We start from the raw sequence: 20,883 nt of genomic DNA, 5'->3' as shown, positions 1-20,883 counted from the left end.
GGTGCTTTGCAAAACGAATTTCCTATGGGCTTGCTTCGCAAGACGAAAATGTCTTGCGAGTTCGTGCGGGTTTTTTCCCCTCCCCCCCTTTTTCTAAGCCGCTAAGCCGCTTATCCGCTAAGCCGCTAATAGCGCTAATCCGCTAAGCCAGTAATGGGCTTGCTTCGCAAGACGAAAAAACCGCTAGACGAAGAGAATCGCGGAACGGATTCTTTTCGTCTCGCGAGGCACCACTGTAACTCATTCTCACCCCCACAAAATTGCTTGGGGTGTGCCTCAGTAAGCCCACTCAGGCTTTTGGAGTGACTATAGAAACTATAGAATTAAAATTGAAATATGTGTGGGAAGGGTTCAGCATGGGAAGTTTGCGTTTTCAAAAGAGGAGGTCAAAGTAGCACGTAAGCAGGAGGAGGTTGGAGGGAAGAGGAGATAAGGAGTGAAGGCCGAAGGCCGTTGCTATGCAACTTTGCCGGAGCGAGGAGGAACATCTGCTGTTTATGAATGCTTGAGGCATCAATATTGTGTCTTTTACCCCGAGGCAGTGGCACTTTGCCTAAAGGGTACCTGTGGGGGTGAAGTGACAACCATTGCAATGCTTTTAATAAAGACGCCCGGTTTCACAGACAAATTGGGGTCTGGGTTCTTTTGGAATTCCCCCACCTCGTAGAAAAGCCCGCAGAAGCCGCGCACCCTTTAAAGAGCGTGCGGCTTTTGCGGGAGGTGGGGGAATTCCCCCATCTCCTGCAAAAGCCCACAGGAGCCGCACACCTTTTAGAGCGTGCGGCTCCTGTGGGCTTTTCGACCGAGCCTGTGGGGCTGGCGGTCAGCCTCAAAACCAGGTCGGGGATCAGCGCGAAGGCGTCACGCGCCTTCCCGCTGCCTCCCGAGCCTGTGGGGCTGGCGGTGGGCGGAAGCGCTGCTTTCCCCCACTGCCAGCCTCAAAGACCAGACTCTCCTGGCTTCAGCGAAAGCAACGCGAAGCCTCTGGAGCGCAGGCTTCGGAGGCTGCGTGTTGCTATCGCTGAAGCCAGGGAGCCTACATTCACTCCATAGGACGCACACACATTTCCCCTTAATTTTTGGAGGGGAAAAGGTGCGTCCTATAGAGCGAAAAATTCGGCACTTAACCCGAGGTACCACTGTAAACATATGGGAAAAAACTTTCTGGCAGTAAGAGCTGTTCAGCAGTGGAACGGACTCCCTCAGGAGGTTGCGGCCTCTCCTTCCTTGGAAGTTATTAAGCAGAGGTTGGATGGCCATCTGTCATGGATGCTTGAGATTCCTGCATTGCCGGGGGGTTGGACTAGATGACCACTGGGTGCCTTCCAACTCTACTATGATATCTAAAAGTGTAACCATTCTGCATGCAAGTCAATTGAGCACAAGGCTTTGGCAGGCAGCTGAGTGCTTGATTTGGCCTTGGGAGGAGAACTGAGAAGGAAACAAGGCCTTTTCTGCAACCTTGGAGAGGATTAATGATATCTCCGAATCATCCTCTTTGTCCAGGATGTTCTCTGTCCTCTCGCCTCCACCAGCTTCGTTTCTCAGAAGAGTTTCTGTTTGCAAGTGGTGCCCTGCTTGCTAGTAAACAGATTCATGGTCAGGTGTTCACATGCCTGTCTCAGCGACGTCTATGCTATTCCACGTCGACAGAATGGAAGATGGCAGGATCTGCAAGGATCATAGAATCATACAGTTGGGAGGGAACCCCAGATGTCATCTTGTCCAACCCCCTGAAATGCAGAGATATCAGCTAAAGCATCCATCACAGATGGCCACCCAACCTCTGCTTATAAAACTATTATCCTGAGGGTCACCGGGTTCGCCACCTCTTTAGAGAGTGCTTTAAGGCCCAAAAGTTGAGAACAGCTGTTTTGTGTTGGTTGTTTTCTAAAACATGCCTATCGGGAATATTTTGCTACGGTTTTTAAAGTGGAACTGGTGTGTTTTAGCTGCTTGCTTTTGTGTGTGTGTGTGTTTTTAAAATCAGACATGCAATATTGTAAGAGTGCATAATGACAGGACAGAAATATTTAATTCAAGCTGCTAGCATTCAAATTGCAAGTATTTTAAAATGTTATGAACACCTGCAGGCTTTGGGGGGTGGGAGGAAACACACATAGCCAGCTGAAGCAATGTAAATTTCAAAAAAAGTAACTTTATTCTCTGTTACATAATCCTTTTAAAAGCACACAAGTGATGGCTAAAAAATCCCTAAAAACAGAAGTAACAATACTTTTACGAGGAAAGTGTGACCTACATGTTCCCAAATCAGTATCGTGTCAAAAGTAATAAAATAAGAATTTTAAAAGTGGGAATTTCTCCCTATTAGCAATCAAATCACTTGAAGGGTGTGTCCCAATCTCTTAGGACCCATCTGCACTAAATATTTAAAGCTGTAGCGTGCCACTTTGAAGAGTCCCAATGAATCCTGGGAACTGTAGTTCGTTGAGGGTGCTGAGGGTTGTTAGGAAACCCCTACACGCCTCAATTTCCAGAGTGGTTTCCAATCATTCCCCATTCCCAGGGAAAGTCTAGCTCTGAGAGGGAAATAGCGGGCTCTTTACAACTCTCAGCACCCTTAATAAACTACAATTCCCAGGACTCTTTTGGGGAAGCCATGACTATTCAAAACAGCTTCAAACGTATTGCAAAGATGGGAATTAAGCTTGTCTTATTCTGACCTCATTCCACTACCACACTTGTCCACTCTTTATAGTGGCTCCCCTCCCACAGGAAACTCTTGCCTAGGCTCTCAGATTCAGTCACCTGACCTAGAATGTCACATGACTACCTAAGCCCATCACCCACCAAAATAAACGTATTCCTCACCAGTGAGACCTCCCCATTGCAGCTACAAGCCTCTTTGTGTAGAAGGGAAGCAGAGGCAGGCACCGTGAGCCCCATCCCAAAATTGCACCCCAAACCCACCTCTTGACATTTCCAAAAGAGAGAGTAAGGCATGAACAACTGTTTAAGTACAGACCACTCTTTGCGATCGCAACCCCTGGTCACGGAGGGGACCCAATTGCGTGGAATGGCTACAAAGGGCCAACTTGCCCCTTTGCAGTTGTTGAGGGACAGATATATATATATTCCTTCATACGGAGGGAAAGAATGGTGGAAATAAAGCACAGGGAAATAAATGCAAAAGCCCAAAGTGAGCACAGTTAGACGCTTCCTCCAACTGCAATATCCTAAAAAAATCCTGCTTTCTACCCCAAAATAATTTTTTTCTGGTAGAGTTCACATTTTTTTGTTTGCCCCCGACACTTGCACAGTGAGGGCAATTCTCAAATCCGTTCATTTCCCCCCCTGTCAAAGGTACTGGATCAATACCCCTAAATTTTTCGATTGTCTGCAGCTTTTATATATATAAAAAAAAAGTTAGAAGGAATCATTATTTCAAAACACAGTAATGACACGGAGGGCCTCTATGCCTTCTTGGAAACATGCAAATAAAGCAGATGGGGAAACAATCTAAAAGCTGTGGTCAGGAAACGGAATCCTGCCTGAAAACCAGTTAAAATGGCCGCCCTTATATAGTCACAGATAAAACTCTAGTGTGTCACCACCATTCTGGGTGGGATTTTGGGGGGTGACAGGAGGCCCCCTCAGGAGTCAGCACTTCAGAGCGAATCCCCTCTCCCGCAGCTGGAAAAAGGGCCTGATCCTCTCCCCAGCGAATGACACCGAGTGGAAAGCAAAGATGAATTCGTCGGTATCGGCGTCGAAGAAGCCCACCCAGCCTAATGGGTAGTCCAGGGCCACCAGAATCTTCTTGGGCTCCTTTGTCAACATCAACGGAGTGGTTTCGGGGAAAGTTAAGGCCAAGATTTCGTGAGGCAGGTACGTGTCGCAAAACGGCTTCCTCAGAGCCCAGATGCCCTGGTCAGGGCTGACGTTGAAGGATCCTTTCCTCGCAATCGAGTCTCTCGCCACCCCCAGGGTCCAGCTGCCTTCTCCCAAGACCTCCACCGTCCACCAATGCGTCCCCGAAATGAACCTCTCGCAGCCGAGCACACAGACCTCCCAGTCAAATCTGTCCAAATGCTGGGAAACATTCTTCCTCCTCCACTCCCTCTCCTTCCACGACGGTTCCCATCGCACGCTCCTCCGGTCCGGAGTGAGAACGAGATAGGGGTGTGCTGAGTTTGGATCCAGAACAACATTCACTGCAGGAAAGAGGGAAGATTGAGTGGCTTCAGGAAAGAAGGCCTGTGGCTTGCATGTCAGAGTAATGATGATGATGATAATAATAATAATAATTATTATTATTATTATTATTATTATTATTATTATTATTATTATTTATACCCCGCCCTCCCCAGCCAAGGCCGGGCTCAGGGCGGCTAACAAGCAATAATAAAAACAAGTTGAATGAATACAAATTAAAATACAACATTAAAATATTGAAACATTAAAATATTAAAATGTAGCCTCATCGCAGGAGGAGAAAGGAAAAGAAAAAAGAACGAGGGGGAGGGAATCAAATTGGCTCCAAGCTAAAGGCCAGGCGGAACAACTCTGTCTTACAGAGAAAGTTACAGATAGGTAGCCGTGTTGGTCTGCCATGGTCAAAACAAAATAAAAAAATTCCTTCCAGTAGCACCTTAAAGACCAACTGAGTTAGTTCTAGGTATGAGCTTTCGTGTGCATGTACACTTCTTCAGATACACTGAAACAGAAGTCACCGGACCTTTCTATATAGTGAGAAGGTGGGGAGGGGTATTACTCAGAAGGGTGGTGGGAATGGGTGATTGGCAGATAGCTGCGATGAGCCTGTTGACGACTCTTAACGACTGCAATAGGTCTAACACCAACGACTCTTAACGACTGCAATAGGTCTCACCCCTTGCTTTTTCCTGTTAGACCTATTGCAGTCGTTAAGAGTCGTCAACAGGCTCATCGCAGCTATCTGCCAATCACCCATTCCCACCACCCTTCTGAGTAATACCCCTCCCCACCTTCTCACTATATAGAAAGGTCCGGTGACTTCTGTTTCAGTGTATCTGAAGAAGTGTGCATGCACACGAAAGCTCATACCTAGAACTAACTCAGTTGGTCTTTAAGGTGCTACTGGAAGGAATTTTTTTATTTTGTTTTTACAGAGAAAGAAATCAGATCCTGCAGGGCCCTGGTCTCATGAGGCAGAGTGTTCCACCAGGCAGGAGCCAGTGTTGAAAAGGCCCTGGCTCTGGTTGAAGCTAATCTAACTTCCTTAGGGCCCGGGACCACTAGGGTGTTGCTATTTATGGACCTTGAGGCTCTCCGTGGGGCATACCGGGAGAGGCCGGGGTTTCCCAAATATGGGTCTCCAACTACAATTCCCATCATCCCTGAACACTAGTGCTGCTAGCTAGGGATGATGGGAGTTGTAGTCCAAAAACAGCTGGAGACCTAAGTTCGGGAAACCCTGGTTGTAGACCATACTGAACTGGATCGGCCAATACAATGATACCTTGGTTCTCGAACGCCTTGTGACTCAGACGTTTTGGCTCCCGAACGCCGCAAACCTGGAAGTGACTGTTCCAGTTTGCAAACGTTTTTTGGAAGCCGAATGTCCAACACGGCTTCCGACTGAGTGTATGAAGCTCCTGCAGCCAATCGGAAGCTGCACCTTGGTTTCTGAACATTTTCGGAAGTTGAACGGAACGGACTCCGTTCGAGAACCAAGGTACCACTGTAGTTGGAGTCAGTACAACACAGCTTCCCATGCAAAGGATAATCTTCAGCTGCTGCAGAATCACCCCCAGACTCTTCCCCAAAACTTCAGCTGAATGTAGGCAAGGAGGCACAGCAAACAGCCACAGGTTCCTCAAACAATTTTGTGGGTTCGTGGCCGGACTGCCATTTGATCTCACGCTCAGGGCAGTTCACCTCATCCTATGCTATTCCATCTCCCATACATCCTCATTGCAAAAGTAAGCCCCCTGGTTATGCAGGGGGGGGGGCTCTCTTAGACCCCAACGCCTAAACACCACCTCCTGTTAAAATGTCCCCCCTCTCTCTGTCTCCGCTGGGAAGTTACCTGTGTTGACAGCTTCCTCCAAGTTGTTTGCGTCCAGAGCTCGCTCCAGGGAATCTGTGAAGGAGAGGGAAATTGCTCAGACCCTCAAACATAAAGAAAATGGCCAGGGGCAAGGAAGGAACATCTGCAGAGAGTTTGAGGGTCCTGCTCCTGCCTCTCTTCCCCAGGCCTAGAGTGGGGCCTGACAGACTACAAAAGAAATATATATATAAAATAAAATAAATTGTCCAGTGGCACCTTAGAGACCAACTAAGTTTGTTCTTGGTATGAGCTTTCGTATCTGCTTTTGGTATCTGAAGAAGTGTGCATGCAGACGAAAGCTCATACCAAGAACAAACTTAGTTGGTCTCTAAGGTGCTACTAGACAATTAATAATTGTTGTTGTTGTTTAGTCGTTTAGTCGTGTCCGACTCTTCGTGACCCCCTGGACCAGAGCACGCCAGGCACTCCTGTCTTCCACTGCCTGCCGCAGTTTGGTCAAACTCATGCTGGTAGCTTCGAGAACACTGTCCAACCATCTCGTCCAACAATTATTATTATTATTATCATTATCATTATTTCTACTGCATCAGACCAACACGACTACCTACCTAATTAATTTTATAATGAATGATTTTAGAGTGTTGTTTGTGTTGTACTTTTGTACTGTTTTATTGTTGTTAGCCGCCCTGAGCCTGGCTTCGGCTGGGAAGGGCGGGATATAAATAAAATTTATTATTATTATTATTATTACTACCTGAATCTAGACTACAAAAGGACTGCTTACTATCCAGCAGAGAGTACTGCTTACATTCTTTTAAACTGCTTTGTAACTGCATTTTCAAAAAAAAATTAACACTCTGTGTGTGTGTGTGTGTGTGTGTGTGTGTGTGTTGGGGGGGGGGGGTTATCCAGCCACTTTTGTTTATATTTTATGTATTTTGTGTTTTTCCTATTGTAATTTTATCTTGTGAACCGCCCTGCAGGTATAGGCCGGCATATAAATTTTATTTTGATGGTGATTTCATGAACAGCAACAACAAAAACCAGCTCTCTCAAGGTGCAGAAAACCCTAGGGAGTCAGCATTTAAATTGAGATCATGCTGTTTGGAATTACACTGTATTCTTAAAGCCTGTAATTGAGTCCAATGACATACGGAGGTGAAAGTGAGGGGAGGATTCCCAAAGCAGGAAGAGGAGGCTCTTTCCATTTGTGCCGGTGCACTCAGAGACTTTTTGCTAACTGGGGCAGAGACAGAGCAATGGTGGTGCTGTATCTGTCCATTTATACCTGTGAAGCCTTTTCGGTCAACCATGCCCACCTGCCCTACTGAGCAAGCCACAAAGGATCACCCTTTATTTATTCAGTGGGCTGTGTTTGCCTGAGCTTGAGTCTGGACTACGGATTCTGAGCCCCTGTGTTCTGATTCGATACATGATATCCAATCACAGGACATTTCAGGATTTGGGCCTCTGCCATTGGCCCTGAAACGCTGAGTCATGATTGGCAGCTTGGAAGTTCAGACAGCCAATCACGTTGGGGGTGGGAGTGGCCCATGCCTTCAGAAAGGTATATAAGCAGTTGCTTTGCCCCTGTTGTCCAGTTCTGTTAGTTCAATAAAGGTTCTTGCTGTTATTCACTGTGTCTTGCCTTGTGGGATCCCACCTACACTTCAGGACCTTCACAGGACTTGCAGCTATCATGATTTGTAGCCACCAAGAGCCTTTTGTAAACTCATCTAAGACAGCAGCCTTACATGTTGTGGTGGCAAATTCCGTATAGATTGGAATATAGATTGTGTGGAGGAGAAATAGAAGCAGGCGATGCCTCTTTTTTGAAGACCTACTGAGGGACCTTATAGGGGAATTGACCCTCCCCCCTTTTTAATGACATTTGTTGCAGAGAAGCATAGCTGTCAATGTTTCCCTTTTTTAAAGGAAAATTCCCTCATTCTGAATAGGATTCCTCGCAAGAAAAGGGAAAAGTTGACAGCTATGCAGAGGAGCCTGAAATTGGAACTTTCTGAGAACACCTGTAGCCATTTCCCTTCCTTCAAACGTCAACTGTGCTGGAATATTCTAGAAAGAACTTGAGAATTGGTCTTGAACAGGTTGCCAGGCAACAAAAAAATCTACCCAGCAACAGGTGCCTTTATTAACGGCATGTGATCAACAAGGGTCGGTGTGTAAATGAGCATGAGTTTCTGGCCAGATGGGTGGAAGAGGAAAGGATTGTGTTATTTTATTTGTATTCAAGCAGCGTACATGTTTGTAAATAATAAAGATACTCAGTTAAAAGGAAATTCCGCTGCAAGTCTATTAGAAGAAGAAAACCCAAGTGTAAATGCTGCACACACAACAACAAACTGTACCTTTGTAATTCTCCATGGCCTCCTCTAAAGCGGTGGTTTTCTGAATGGCAATTCTGAAATGGGCTTCCAAGCAGGAATGAAGGTCCACCATAGGCTCTACTAAATTCTCCTCACTCCTGGAAGGAAATACAAAATAGTAAAATAATGCCATTCTCCCGTGAACTTGTATCATTAAAGGACAAGACGGGCTTTTAACTCAAGAACCACTCTTGAACAAATGCCTAGGCCTGGTGTTCTAAAGCTTGAGGCCTCTAGTAAAAATAAAAATTATAGACCACTTAATCATAAAAGAAAAAAAAAACACCTCCAAGTGGGTCACATAAAACAATGTAAAATAGTAATAAAAAAAGAGCTTCTCTCCTAAAGTAAGAAGAGACCTGCTGGATCAGGCCCAGATTGTATCTGGCCCAGTATCCTTTTGTCGTTGACAAACTTATCCTCCATGAAACCCCAAAAGCAGGTAGACAGCTCTCACATTGCAGAGGAAATAAGAAAGTCACAATCTTCCATATTGCCCCTACGAAGAAAACTGCTTGCAGCAGTTGAGTGTATCTAAGGAATGTTAGAACCATATTTTGCAGAGATCCATTTATGCTTGTTTTTTAAAATGAAAACAAATGTGTGAGGGGGTGGGACACCCCCCCCCCCCGGGAAAAATAGCAGGGCAGCACCAACTCAAAATTAAAAGAGACAGACAACAGTGCGAACCACACACAGTGAAGGAAAACCGCGTCATTTGTTTGCAGGAACACCCCCAGTGTGATCGAAACTCGTCCATGCAAAGAGCAAAGGACACAAAAAGGGGAGCTACATACCTACTGATAACATTGCTAACGTCCTGAAAGAAAGAGAGAAACAGATCTCAGCTACACAGACAAAAGGGACATGGGTGGCGCTGTGGGTTAAAGCACAGAGCCTAGGACTTGCTGATCAGAAGGTCAGCGGTTCGAATCCCCGCGACGGGGTGAGCTCCCATTGCTCGGTCCCTGCTCCTGCCAACCTAGCAGAAAGCACGTCAAAGTGCAAGTAGATAAATAGGTACCACTCCGGCGGGAAGGTAAATGGCATTTCCGTGCGCTGCTCTGGTTCGCCAGAAGTGGCTTAGTCATGCTGGCCACATGACCCGGAAGCTGTACGCCGGCTCCCTCGGCCAATAAAGCGAGATGAGTGCCGCAACCCAGAGTCGGCCACAACTGGACCTAATAGTCAGGGCTCCCTTTACCTTTACACAGACAAAACACACACAGGGCTTCCTCTTGTCCTAGTGGTGATTTCTTTGTCTGTGGAAAGCAAATGGCCGTTCCTAGGATCGTGCCTCCTTCATTCCAAGGCTCCTGAAACATTCATTTTGTGTGTGTTTGTGTGTATGTGATTCTAAGTCTCACCTGCAAGAATTCGCTCGGGGGCTGCCGGCACTTCCCTCCCATCTCCGCAATCAGCCCATTGATCCGGGAAATCTCCTCAGAGACTCTGGTGAGGTTCTCTTCCTGCTTCCTCTCCAGCTCTTTGGTCAGGTCTTCCAGCTGCTCTAGCCAGAGCTGCTGTTTCTGAATAAGGTACTCGTGCATTATCTCAAAGGCGGACATGATCTTCTGCTTCTCTGTTTCTAACTGTTTCTGGGAGTGGGAGAGAATACATTAAGGAAAAATAAGGGAGAAGAACAGGGCCAGATTTAGGTTTGAGGAGGCCCTAAGCTACTGAAGGTAATGGGGCCCTTTATATGCCCAGCTGTCTTTTGTCAACAACAAATTGTCACTGTTTTTTGTGTTGAATATATGATATATATAAAAAAGCAGAGACATCACCTTGCCAACAAAGGTCCATATAGTTAAAGCTATGGTTTTCCCAGTAGTGATGTATGGAAGTGAGAGCTAGACCATAAAGAAGGCTGATCACCAAAGAATTGATGCTTTTGAATTATGGTGCTGGAGGAGACTTTTGAGAGTCCCATGGATTGCAAGAAGATCAAACCTATCTATTCTGAAGGAAATCAGCCCTGAGTGCTCACTGGAAGGACAGATCCTGAAGCTGAGGCTCCAATATTTTGGCCACCTCATGAGAAGAGAAGACTCCCTGGGAAAGACCCTGATGCTGGGAAAGATTGAGGGCACAAGGAGAAGGGGACGACAGAGGACAAGATGGCTGGACAGTGTTCTCGAAGCTACCAGCATGAGTTTGACCAAACTGCGGGAGGCAGTGGAAGACAGGAGTGCCTGGCATGCTCTGGTCCATGGGGTCACGAAGAGTCGGACACGACTAAAGGACTAAACAACAACAAGGAATCACATCAGGAATCACAAGACAGAGAAACCAGTAGAACACTTCAATCTCCCAGGACATTCTATACAAGATCTCAAAGTAGCTGTTTTACTACAAAGGAATTTCAGAAATAGACTGGAAAGAGAAGCTGCTGAATTACAACTTATCACCAAACTTAAAACCATGGAGAAACCTGGTCTGAACAAAGACCTTGGATTCTTATCTCATTATACATGACAAAGCCATTTTTCACCTTTTCACCCCTTGCTTTTTCCTGTAAGACCTATTGCAGTCGTTAAGAGTCGTCAACAGGCTCATCACAGCTATCTGCCAATCACCCATTCCCACCACCCTTCTGAGTAATACCCCTCCCCACCTTCTCACTATATAGAAGGGTCTGGAAACTTCTGTTTCAGTGTATCTGAAGAAGTGTGCATGCACACGAAAGCTCATACCAAGAACTGACTTAGTTGGTCTTTAAGGTGCTACTGGAAGGAATTTGTTTTGTTTAAACAACAACAAGCTACTGAAGGTAATGGGGCCCTTTATATGTCCAGCTGTCCTTTGTCAACAACAAATTGTTGCTGTGTTTTCAGTTGAATATATGCTATATGGTAATTTATGGACCTCATAGGTATCTAAAGCCATTTGCACATAACAAAACATGCATTTTATCAAAGTAATTGTTGAACTGAAATATAATTTTGGAAATGTAGAGTTTTTCCCCCTTTAATTTTTATGGGGGGCCCCCAAGAGAGTGGGGGTGGATCAGGTTGGGGAACCTTGGGGCCCTTCAGATATTGCTGAACAACAAATCCCACCATCCTGGTCATTGGTTGTCCTTGTTGGGACTGATGGGAAGAGAAGTTCCCAAGGGACAGCTGGGAGAGTTTACCTCTTTCGTAGTGGGATAAAACTTAAGATCTACCTTTGAGAGAGGCATGGGAGTAGCCAGGATTTTTTGGGAGGGGGCAGGCTTTTGCAAGGAGGACAGAACTTCAGATTTGTATTAATTTTTACTGATGGGGAGGGCAACTGGCCCCCGCTCCCCCTTGGCTATGCCCATGGAGAGGGGATTTGTATTCTTCTTTTTCTGATTTTTTTTTGTTTTGATTAAGTTTTTTTAGTGTAACACATTATGAAAAGTCTTAATAATTTATTTATTTCTAAAACAATCTTGAGGGCACCAAGCCAGGCAGGTCTAAATTACAAAATCTGACACGGCTGGTTGTTCAGAACTTGCGGGTACAGAAAAGGAGGCACCTTGCCTCGATATCGTACCCACAATCTCTCCGACAAGAGATTGTCTGCATGAAGTATACTGGAGAGGCAAACCCCTTCCCATCTCAGTCCTGCAGTTTGACCTTCACAGGTGACTTTATCAGTCACGTGGCCATGATGTCATTTGATTGATAGGTGGGTGCCCCCTGTCCATTTGTCAATACTGGCCCACAGATTCCCCACTGTAATGACATAAACCTACCAGACATTTCTGCTTTTTCTGATCTTTAGCTAATTTCCGGTCCACAAGCCTTTTCCTCTCTTGCTTCAAAGACTTCACATAGACACCAATTCTCTCCTGAAAAGAACAGAAAAGTCATTTAGCTCTGACAGGACTTCAACCCACCTGATGTAAACCAGTCATTTCCTTAGAAAATAAAGCCCGATTCAAGACAACAGATTCTGCCCTGCCCTGCCCACCCCCCCTTTTATTCCAGGACAATCAAGTGTCACTGCTTTTATCTTCTTCTTCTTCTTCTTCTTCTTCGTCTTCTTCTTCTTCTTCTTCTTCTTCTTCTTCTTGTCCCCATCTCTGACTAGCCTAGTGGCGATATTTTGGGAAGAGATGGGAAGAACTTCAATAAGAAGTTGAAACTTTGGGGTCACATGCTTCATTATTGCTATTAATCACCTTCTATACGCGGGTGGCGCTGTCGGTTAAACCACAGTGCCTAGGACTTGCCGATCGGAAGGTCGGTGGTTCGAATCTCCGCGACGTGGTGAGCTCCCGTTGCTCGGTCCCTGCTCCTGCCAACCTAGCAGTTCGAAAGCACCTCACAGTGCAAGTAGATAAATAGGGACCGCTCTCCGGCAGGAAGGTGAACGGCGTTTCCGTGTGCTGCACTGGTTTGCCAGAAGCGGCTTAGTCATGCTGGCCACGTGACCCGGAAGCTGTCTGCGGACAAGCGCCGGCTCCCAGCCTCTTGAGCGAGATGAGCGCGCAACCCCAGAGTCGGTCACGACTGGACCTGATGGTCAGGGGTACATTTACCTTTTTATACCAACGTCTTTGCCAACAAAGGTCCATATAGTTAAAGCTATGTGTTTTCCCAGTAATGATGTATGGAAGTGAGAACTGGACCATAAAGAAGGCTGATCGCCGAAGAATTGATGCTTTTGAATTCTGGTGCTGGAGGAGACTCTTGAGAGTCCCATGGACTGCAAGAAGATCAAACCTATCCATTCTGAAGGAAATCAGCCCTGAGTGCTCACTGGAAGGACAGATCCTGAATCTGAGACTCCAATACTTTGGCCACCTCATGAGAAGAGAAGACTCCCTGGAAAAGACCCTGATGTTGGGAAAGATGGAGGGCACAAGAAAAAGGGGACGGCAGAGGACGAGATGGTTGGACAGTGTTCTCGAAGCTACCAGCATGAGTTTGACCAAACTGCGGGAGGCAGTGGAAGACAGGAGTGCCTGGCGTGCTCTGGTACATGGGGTCACGAAGAGTCGGACGCGACTAAGCGACTAAACAACAACATACCAACGTCTCCAGGCAATGCAAAACAGAACAGTGAACAGCAACTGAAAACAGGAAACCCAGAAGGTTTGAAACCAAAGTAAAACTTATTATTACTAAATACTATGCTTAAATGGAAATAACCATAATAGTACTGGACATCTGCATAGGGCATTTCGGCGCTCAATCAGTGTCGGCTCCTAGTTTTGCAAGAACTTTTTGGGCAAGACTTGACAGAGAAAGCTCATCTCGCTTTCAGGCCAAGGGAGCCGGTGTTTGTCCACAGACAGCTTTCCAGGTCATGTGGCCAGCAGGACTGAACCACTTCTGGTGCAACGGAACACTGTGATGGAAACCAGAGCACACTGAACACCATTTGCCTTCCCGCCATGCGGTACCTAATTATCTATTTGCACTGGTGTGCTTTCAAACTGCCAGGCTGGAAGGAGCTGGGACAGAGCAGTAAGAGCTCAACCCAACGCAGAAATTAGAACCACCGACCTTCCAATCGGCAAGCCGAAGAGGCTCAGTGGTTTAGACCACAGTGCCATCAGCGTCCCTTTTAAAAGTCACTTGATCCAGGGATAGTCCACATATGTATCAGCCTATTTCTACCTCTGCTCCTTAATGGTGACTGCTCTCGCTCAGGCTGCACAGAAGCAGCATTTGGGTTCCAATATATTCATTCCGACTGCGCAGATAAAATATAATGGATAGAATTCTACAGGATGGGGGTATTAGTGTGTGAAAACAGTCCAGATCCAGTAGCCTTTCTACTTGGAATAATAGGATTGGAATTGCCCAAAAAAGATGTTAGATTGTTTTTGTATGCCACTACAGTGCAAAGGGGAGGCGGGTGGTGCTGTCGGTTAAACCACAGAGCCTAGGGCTTGCTGATCAGAAGGTTGGCAGTTCGAATCCCCGCGACGGGGTGAGCTCCTGTTGCTCGGTCCCTGCTCCTGCCAACCTAGCAGTTTGAAAGCACGTCAAAGTGCAAGTATATCAATAGGTACTGCTCCGGCGGGAAGGTAAAGGGCGTTTCCGTGTGCTGCTCTGGTTCGCCAGAAGCGGCTTAGTCATGCTGGCCACATGACCTGGAAGCTGTACGCTGGCTCCCTTGGCCAATAAAGTGAGATGAGCGCCACAACCCCAGAGTCGGCCACGACTGGACCTAATGGTCAGGGGTCCCTTTACCTTTACAGTGGCAAGAATTTTATTAGCCAAAAACTGGAAATCACAAGAGATACCAACAATAGAAGAATGGCAGATGAAGATGTTGGATTTTTTGGAGCTGGCCGACCTGACTGGAAGAATCCGCGGCCAGAAAGAAGAGACACAAAAGGACTGGAAGAATTTTAAAGAATATTTGGCTAAATACTGTAATATAAGATAAAGAGAAACCTCTAGGAAGTAAAAAAAAGGCCTAGGGTTAGAATAAGATTATGTTGTTAATAAATATTAAGGAATGGAGTATTAATAATGGAAAAGAAGTTAGTAAATGAAAGAAGTTAATATTATTAGAAATATGAATTTGGAGAACGGCTAATCAGGTGATATAATGAAATTCAGTTAGAGGGGATTCGAGAAAGTCAGTTATCAATGTAATGAAATTAGGATTTGGAAGTTAAAATTCTTTTTTATGTGTTTTTCTTTATTTTTGTGTATTGTAATGTTTCTTTTTTACATTTTTCTTGTTCCTTTTCTATGTGATTAATGTGAAAATTAATTCTAAAAATTGAAGAAAAAGAAAAAGGAAACAGTCCAGATCCAAAGATCCCTAGATGGTGGAGATGTCAGGTGCCATCCTGACACCCAGGCATCTTCAATGGGTCGCAAGTGGCCAGTAAGGTAAAGGTAAAGGGACCCCTGACCATTAGGTCCAGTCATAGCCGACTCTGGGGTTGCGGCACTCATCTCGCTTTATTGGCCGAGGGAACCGGTGTACAGCTTCCGGGTCATGGGGCCAGCATGACTAAGCCGCTTCTGGCGAACCAGAGCAGCGCACGGAAACGCCGTTTACCTTCCCACCGGAGCGGTACCTATTTATCTACTTGCACTTTGACGTGCTTCCGAACTGCTAGGTTAGCAGAAGCAGGGGCCGAGCTCACTCCGTCACGGGGATTCGAACCGCTGACCTTCTGATCGGCAAGTCCTAGGCTCTGTGGTTTAACCCACAGCGCCACCCGCATCCCAGCAAGTGGCCAGTAGCCAGGTGCAAAATGCGCCTGGCTAATTTCGAACGCTGCTCCTCAGCCACCTGCTACAGCAATTGCCTACCTTATACTGGCGAGAAGCCTCTTCAGCAGGAAAGACGCTGTGGCCTCTGTGCAAGTTCGACCTCTCGCACACCTCGCAGATGGGGACTTCGTCATCCATGCAGAAGAGTTTCAGGGGTTCCCCGTGCGTCTTGCATACCCCATCTTTTCCCTCGACTTGTCTTTCCTCCTGAATTTTCTTGATAAGCACAAGGCTTGCCAGTTGCCAGTTTGGGCTGAAGTTATTTGCCTCAACCCGTTCTCTGCACAGCGGGCAGGAAGGGTCTGCATCGGACTCCCCCAAATATTGGCTGATGCAGGCTTGGCAGAAGTTGTGCCCGCAGTCTACAGTCACTGGGTCTTCGAAGTAGTCCAGGCAGATGGGACAGGTTACTTCATCGTAGAATGACGTGCTGGTGGGACTCCTGGTTGCCATGGCTGCCTCCCTCTGAAGCAAAAGGACAGGCTTAGTTAGCGAGAGCTCTGTGGATCAGGCCAAAGGCCCATCGAAGGCCTGCAATATTTTCTCACAGTGGCCAACCAAAAGCCTGTGAGCAGGACATGAGGACAACATCCCTCCCTTCCCCCTGTTATTCAGCAAAGCATTTCCTCTGATATGGTCATCATTGATAGTTCGGTCCGCCATGAATTTGTCCAACCCAATGAGGCTGTGCTATGTTTATTTATCACTACAGTGGTACCTCAGGTTACAGACGCTTCAGGTTACAGACTCTGCTAACCCAGAAATAGTACCTCGGGTTAAGAACTTTGCTTCAGGATGAGAACAGAAATCGTGAGGCGGAGGGGGGGGCAGCAGGAGGCCCCATTACCTAAAGTGGTACCTCAGGTTAAGAAAAGTTTCAGGTTAAGAACAGACCTATAGAACAAATTAAGTTCTTTACCCGAGGTACCACTGTACAGTCACACTCATATTGCATCCGCTTCAGGTTACATGTTTTTGTGTTGCGTCCCGCAGCAACCTGAAGTACCAGAATAGGTTATTTCTGGGTTTCGCTGCTCACACATGCTCAGAAGCGCTAAATTGCGTGTATGCATGCGGAAATGTGACGCTTCGGCTTGCGTCAGTTCCGTGTTACGGACGGGCCTCCAGAATGGATCTTGTCCGTAACACAAGGTTCCACTGTACAGTGGTACCTCGGGTTAAGTATTTAATTTGTTCCGGAGGTCTGTTCTTAACCTGAAGCACCACTTTAGCGAATGGGGCCTCCTGCTGCGCCGCCGGTGCACGATTTCTGCTCTCATCGTGAAGCAAAGTTCTTAACCTGAAGCACTATTTCTGGGTTAGCGGAGTCTGTAACCTGAAGTGTATTTAACCAGAAGCGTATGTAACCCTAGGTACCACTGTACATCTTTATCCGGTGCTGTTTTTCTAGGGGGGGAAAGAGGCGCCAGAACTCACCATGAATACCTCCTTGTTCTCTTAGGATGGCAATGGCGCCCACCTGAGAGGTGCCGGAAACTCAGTTCCGGCTAAAAACAAGCCCTGTCTTTATCACACCTTTCCCCCATGGAGCTGAAGGAAGCGTGCGTGGTCTTTCCTCACAACAAGCCTGTGAGGAAGGCCACCAGAGAGCATCACCGGCTCACAGTCACCCTGTGAACAAAATGGCTGAGCAGGGATTTGAAGCCTGGTTTCCCAGGTCCTAGCCTTAACCACTACACCGCACTGCCTTTCCCTGCCTAGAGCTGTGGGAGATGGGAGCAGGGAGACCAACTGAGTCCATATGACTGCTTTCGCACACCTCATTTAATGTATTTTTCCAGTTCTTTTACATTCACTCCTCTGCTGCTCTGATTATTTTATATGGGACAATCCGTCCCTTCCTTTACCATCACCCAAACCACCACCTATGGAAGTACAGACACAACTCTTGCTCCTTAAGATGGACTGGAAAGAGGAATCTGTAGAGCTTGGCTGTGTGCACTGAGAAAAAACTAAATTTTCCATTGCTATTTAATTCTACAAATCAAACTGTTTCTGAAAAAAATGTTTCCTCTCCCACATCCTGCTTTTTTGTCCTTTTGTTGTCTTAGACAAAGCTGAAGGCAAAAGAGGGCTCCTTTTCTTTTTAATGTGTTTTTCTTCCTATGAGGAGGAAGAACAGCACTTGCAATTTTGGAAGAGGAGCCTCAGAGTCATTATTACTCTGCACTTGCTCAAGAGCTGTATTGTTTTCAGATTTTATTTATCTCATTCACGCCTAAATCACTTTAAAATTCCCTGGGGATATAACAAAATAACAAATAAAGGCTAAAAGACTACCTCTCTCTCTCTCACACACACACACAAAATGCAAACAAACAGCATTATAAAAACAGAAATTCAGGAGACCAGTGTTAAAATCCCCAACAACCAGAAGCTGGCTGGGTGACCTTGGGCCAGTCTCCAACTCAGCTTAACAGCAGGGTTGTTGAAGAAACCTTGGAAAAAGGAGGGTGGGTGAAAATGCTGAACGCTACCTTGAGCTCTTCTGAGAAAATGTGATATAAACACAATACAATAATAAAATAAAGGAGCAGGCAACTCCTGAGGAAGAGGATACGCCTTCACAAGATGTCTGAATACCATTTCACATACGACTGGGCACACTTCAAGTACAGTGGTACCTCAGGTTACAGACGCTTCAGGTTACAGACTCTGCTAACCCAGAAATAGTACCTCGGGTTAAGAACTTTGCTTCAGGATGAGAACAGAAATCGTGAGGCGGAGGGGGGCAGCAGGAGGCCCCATTAGCTAAAGTGGTACCTCAGGTTAAGAACGGTTTCAGGTTAAGAACGGACCTCCAGAACGAATTAAGTTCTTAACCCGAGGTACCACTGTAGAATAAAACTTTACATGGGGCTGTGGGGCTGTGGCACAAATGGACCATAGATGGGAAAGGGGAGCCAATAGCTGAAATATTTAACGTTCAGCATTTAATACTGAATCAAAGTGGGGCCAACACATTGAAACAGCAAGGCCCTGCCTTCCTGCCTTACCTCGTTTTGCCTCCAAGCTGAAGCTTTCTTGGCTGCTAACCACACCCTGTTGCAAACTCAAGGGGGGGGGGGCATTAAAAAAAACTGGTACTTTGAAATGCTTATCCCTCACTCTCACTTTCTCTTACGCACCCCTTTGCCCACGTGTGTCACTTTTCATTCTGATAGCATTTATGAACCGCTTAATCAAAGCAGGCTCTAGTAAAAACGGTAGATGAAAAGCTGCTGAAATCCAGAAGGAAATTAAGGTAAATTAAAATTAAAAGAACAGCAACCCAGATATACATATTTTTTTTTTAACTGACTGTATTTGATTTACTGCCTACCCAGGCCTCGGGGCAGATCACAGCCATTTAAAACACCGTGTTAAAAAAAAAAGAATTCAGAAACTAACAAATTACACATAACAAATTAAACGGGAAGAGAACCACGTGCGCCACCTTGCGCTCCTTGGATGGAAAACGGGATAGAAAATGCAGCTAAATACAATACATACTTTCTAATATTTCTACGAGAGCGGAAGAGGATTGAATTTCTCGCACGGTGGCTTGTTTTGTTTGCTCAGGACAAAGGACCACCCAAACCCTGCAAACCCCCCCCCCCCCAAAAAAAGAAGGCTCTCTGCCTTCTCACAGCCCTGCTGCACAAAACCATCACCTTCTTAGCTTTTCCGCTTGCAGAGCGAGCGCCGCTTTCCCAGGCTGCGAATTGGAGACAAACCAAAACAAGGGGGATAAAAGGCGCTAGTCCCGCTGAAAATTCGAAAGCGCCTCGCCTGGGATTGGTCAGGACGGTTCAGGCTGCGCTCCTCCGGCCAATCGGGGAGAGGGGCGCGGCGGACCAAGAGCAATTACAACACACAAACGCACCCCGCCCCGAAATCTCGTTTCTTGACACCCCTACCTGCGATGCTGTCTGGGGTGGGAAGAATTGGGAAGAAGTGCTAGCTGCCTCCCACGGGGATTTGAACCTGGGACCAGCCCTGTGCAAAGTGGCTGGATGAGTCCCCTCTCTGAAACCTCCGTGTAAGGAATTATTAGAATTTAAGAGTTGGAAGGGAACCCCAGGGGTCATCTAGTCCAACCCCCTGCAACGCAGGAATCTCAGCCAAAGCATCCGTCACAGATGGCCATCCCACCTCTGCTTAGAAACCTCCAAGGAAGGAGAGCCCACCAGGATATGAAATAAGATTTTTAATTTTTTTTTTTTTTGTATGGGATCTTTATGAGCTTTTTTGGGGAGGGGGGGGGGATAGGGGAAATCTCCCTGAATTTTTTTTTTTATTATTTCATAAAATTTTATATCTGTCTCAGTTATAGGGAAACAAAAGCGGTTTACGAAAAAGGATACCGCAATTAAGATTATCACTGAAAAAATGTACACCATAAACAGTGGTACCTCTGGTGGCGAACGGGATCCGTTCTGGAGGCCCGTTCGCAACATGAAAAGAACACAACCGCAGCGGCGCATCTGCGCACGTGTGGGTTGCGATTCGCCGCTTCCGCGCACGCACGCGACATCATTTTGTGCATGCGGTGAAAGCCGGAACTAACCCTTTCCAGTACTTCCGGGTCCCCGCAGGATGTAACCTGAAAGAACGTAACATGAAGCGGATGTAACATGAGGTATGACTGTAGTGTTTTATGTGTTATTCAAAAGGAAATCAAAATATTTCACTCTAGGGTCTGAGGGTGAAGCAGGAGAGCTGCCATGGGCATAGCCTGGGGGGGGGGCAGCTGCCCCCCATCAAGTAAGTAAATAAAATACTTAACTGGTCAATTGTGTCACAGATAACTCAGTTCTGCCCCCCGCCCCAAACACAAAGCCTGCCCCTCCTAAATACTGGTTATGCCCATGGAAGCTTCTGGTGCAAACTCTCACCTACCATATGCAAAACCTAAGGTGATGCCCCTCCCAGGTCCTGCCTGGCTGGTTGAGCCAAAACTAGATTCCTTGGGAAGGTAACATGGCTGCAATCTGGAAGGTAACATGGCTGCAATCTGGTGTTTCCTTGAAAGAAACCTCACAGAACTCAATAAAAAGGTAAAGGTAAAGGACCCCTGACAGTTAAGTCCAGTCATGAATGACTCTGGAGTTGAATAATAATAATATTTTTTATTTATACCCCGCCCTCCCCAGCCAAGGCTGGGCTCAGGGCAGCTAACAAGCAATAATAAAAACAAATTGAATGAATACAACTTAAAAACCAAGATTAAAATACAACATTAAATCATTAAAATACAGCC

The 20,883-nt window shown here is 46.3% G+C and overlaps 2 protein-coding genes across 3 annotated transcripts in view; one reads left to right on the top strand and one right to left on the bottom strand.

Annotated features, from left to right (window-relative positions):
• Positions 1-2,142: 2,142 nt before the first annotated feature.
• LOC309336904 (zinc finger protein RFP-like) lies at positions 2,143-18,693 on the bottom strand. The gene is made up of 8 exons (XM_081853398.1): positions 18,638-18,693; positions 15,660-16,085; positions 12,125-12,220; positions 9,768-9,998; positions 9,198-9,220; positions 8,383-8,498; positions 6,032-6,085; positions 2,143-4,175 (listed from the first exon to the last, which is right to left on the bottom strand). Exons 2-8 carry the CDS (start codon positions 16,071-16,073, stop codon positions 3,622-3,624), a joined length of 1,488 nt encoding a protein of 495 aa, XP_081709524.1. The 5' UTR covers positions 16,074-16,085; positions 18,638-18,693; the 3' UTR covers positions 2,143-3,621.
• Positions 10,210-20,883, top strand: part of LOC309336976 (zinc finger protein RFP-like) — a 194,479-nt gene continuing 183,805 nt past the window's right edge. The window contains exon 1 of one of the 2 annotated variants that reach the window (XM_081853542.1): positions 10,210-10,608. In XM_081853542.1, the coding sequence (XP_081709668.1) occupies positions 10,438-10,608 (171 nt within the window). In that variant the 5' untranslated portion in view covers positions 10,210-10,437. The remainder of the gene's footprint in view (positions 10,609-20,883) is intronic. The other variant, XM_081853544.1, reaches the window with a different exon arrangement.

Source organism: Podarcis erhardii (genome assembly GCF_964252035.2).
Source record: "Podarcis erhardii genome assembly, chromosome: 2".
NCBI lineage: Eukaryota > Metazoa > Chordata > Lepidosauria > Squamata > Lacertidae > Podarcis > Podarcis erhardii.
The sequence above is the reverse complement of the archived record's forward strand: the minus strand, read 5'-3'. Positions and strand labels throughout refer to the sequence as shown.

Bases quoted from the DNA above. Each gene is read 5' to 3' on its own strand.
- LOC309336904 (XM_081853398.1), bottom strand. From the start codon at position 16,073: ATGGCAACCAGGAGTCCCACCAGCACGTCATTCTACGATGAAGTAACC. The intron at 9,221-9,767 runs GTGAGACTTAGA...TCTTTCTTTCAG, and splicing joins CCCCGAGCGAATTCTTGCAG to GACGTTAGCAATGTTATCAG. The intron at 4,176-6,031 runs GTAACTTCCCAG...TCTTTCCTGCAG, and splicing joins GGAGGAAGCTGTCAACACAG to TGAATGTTGTTCTGGATCCA.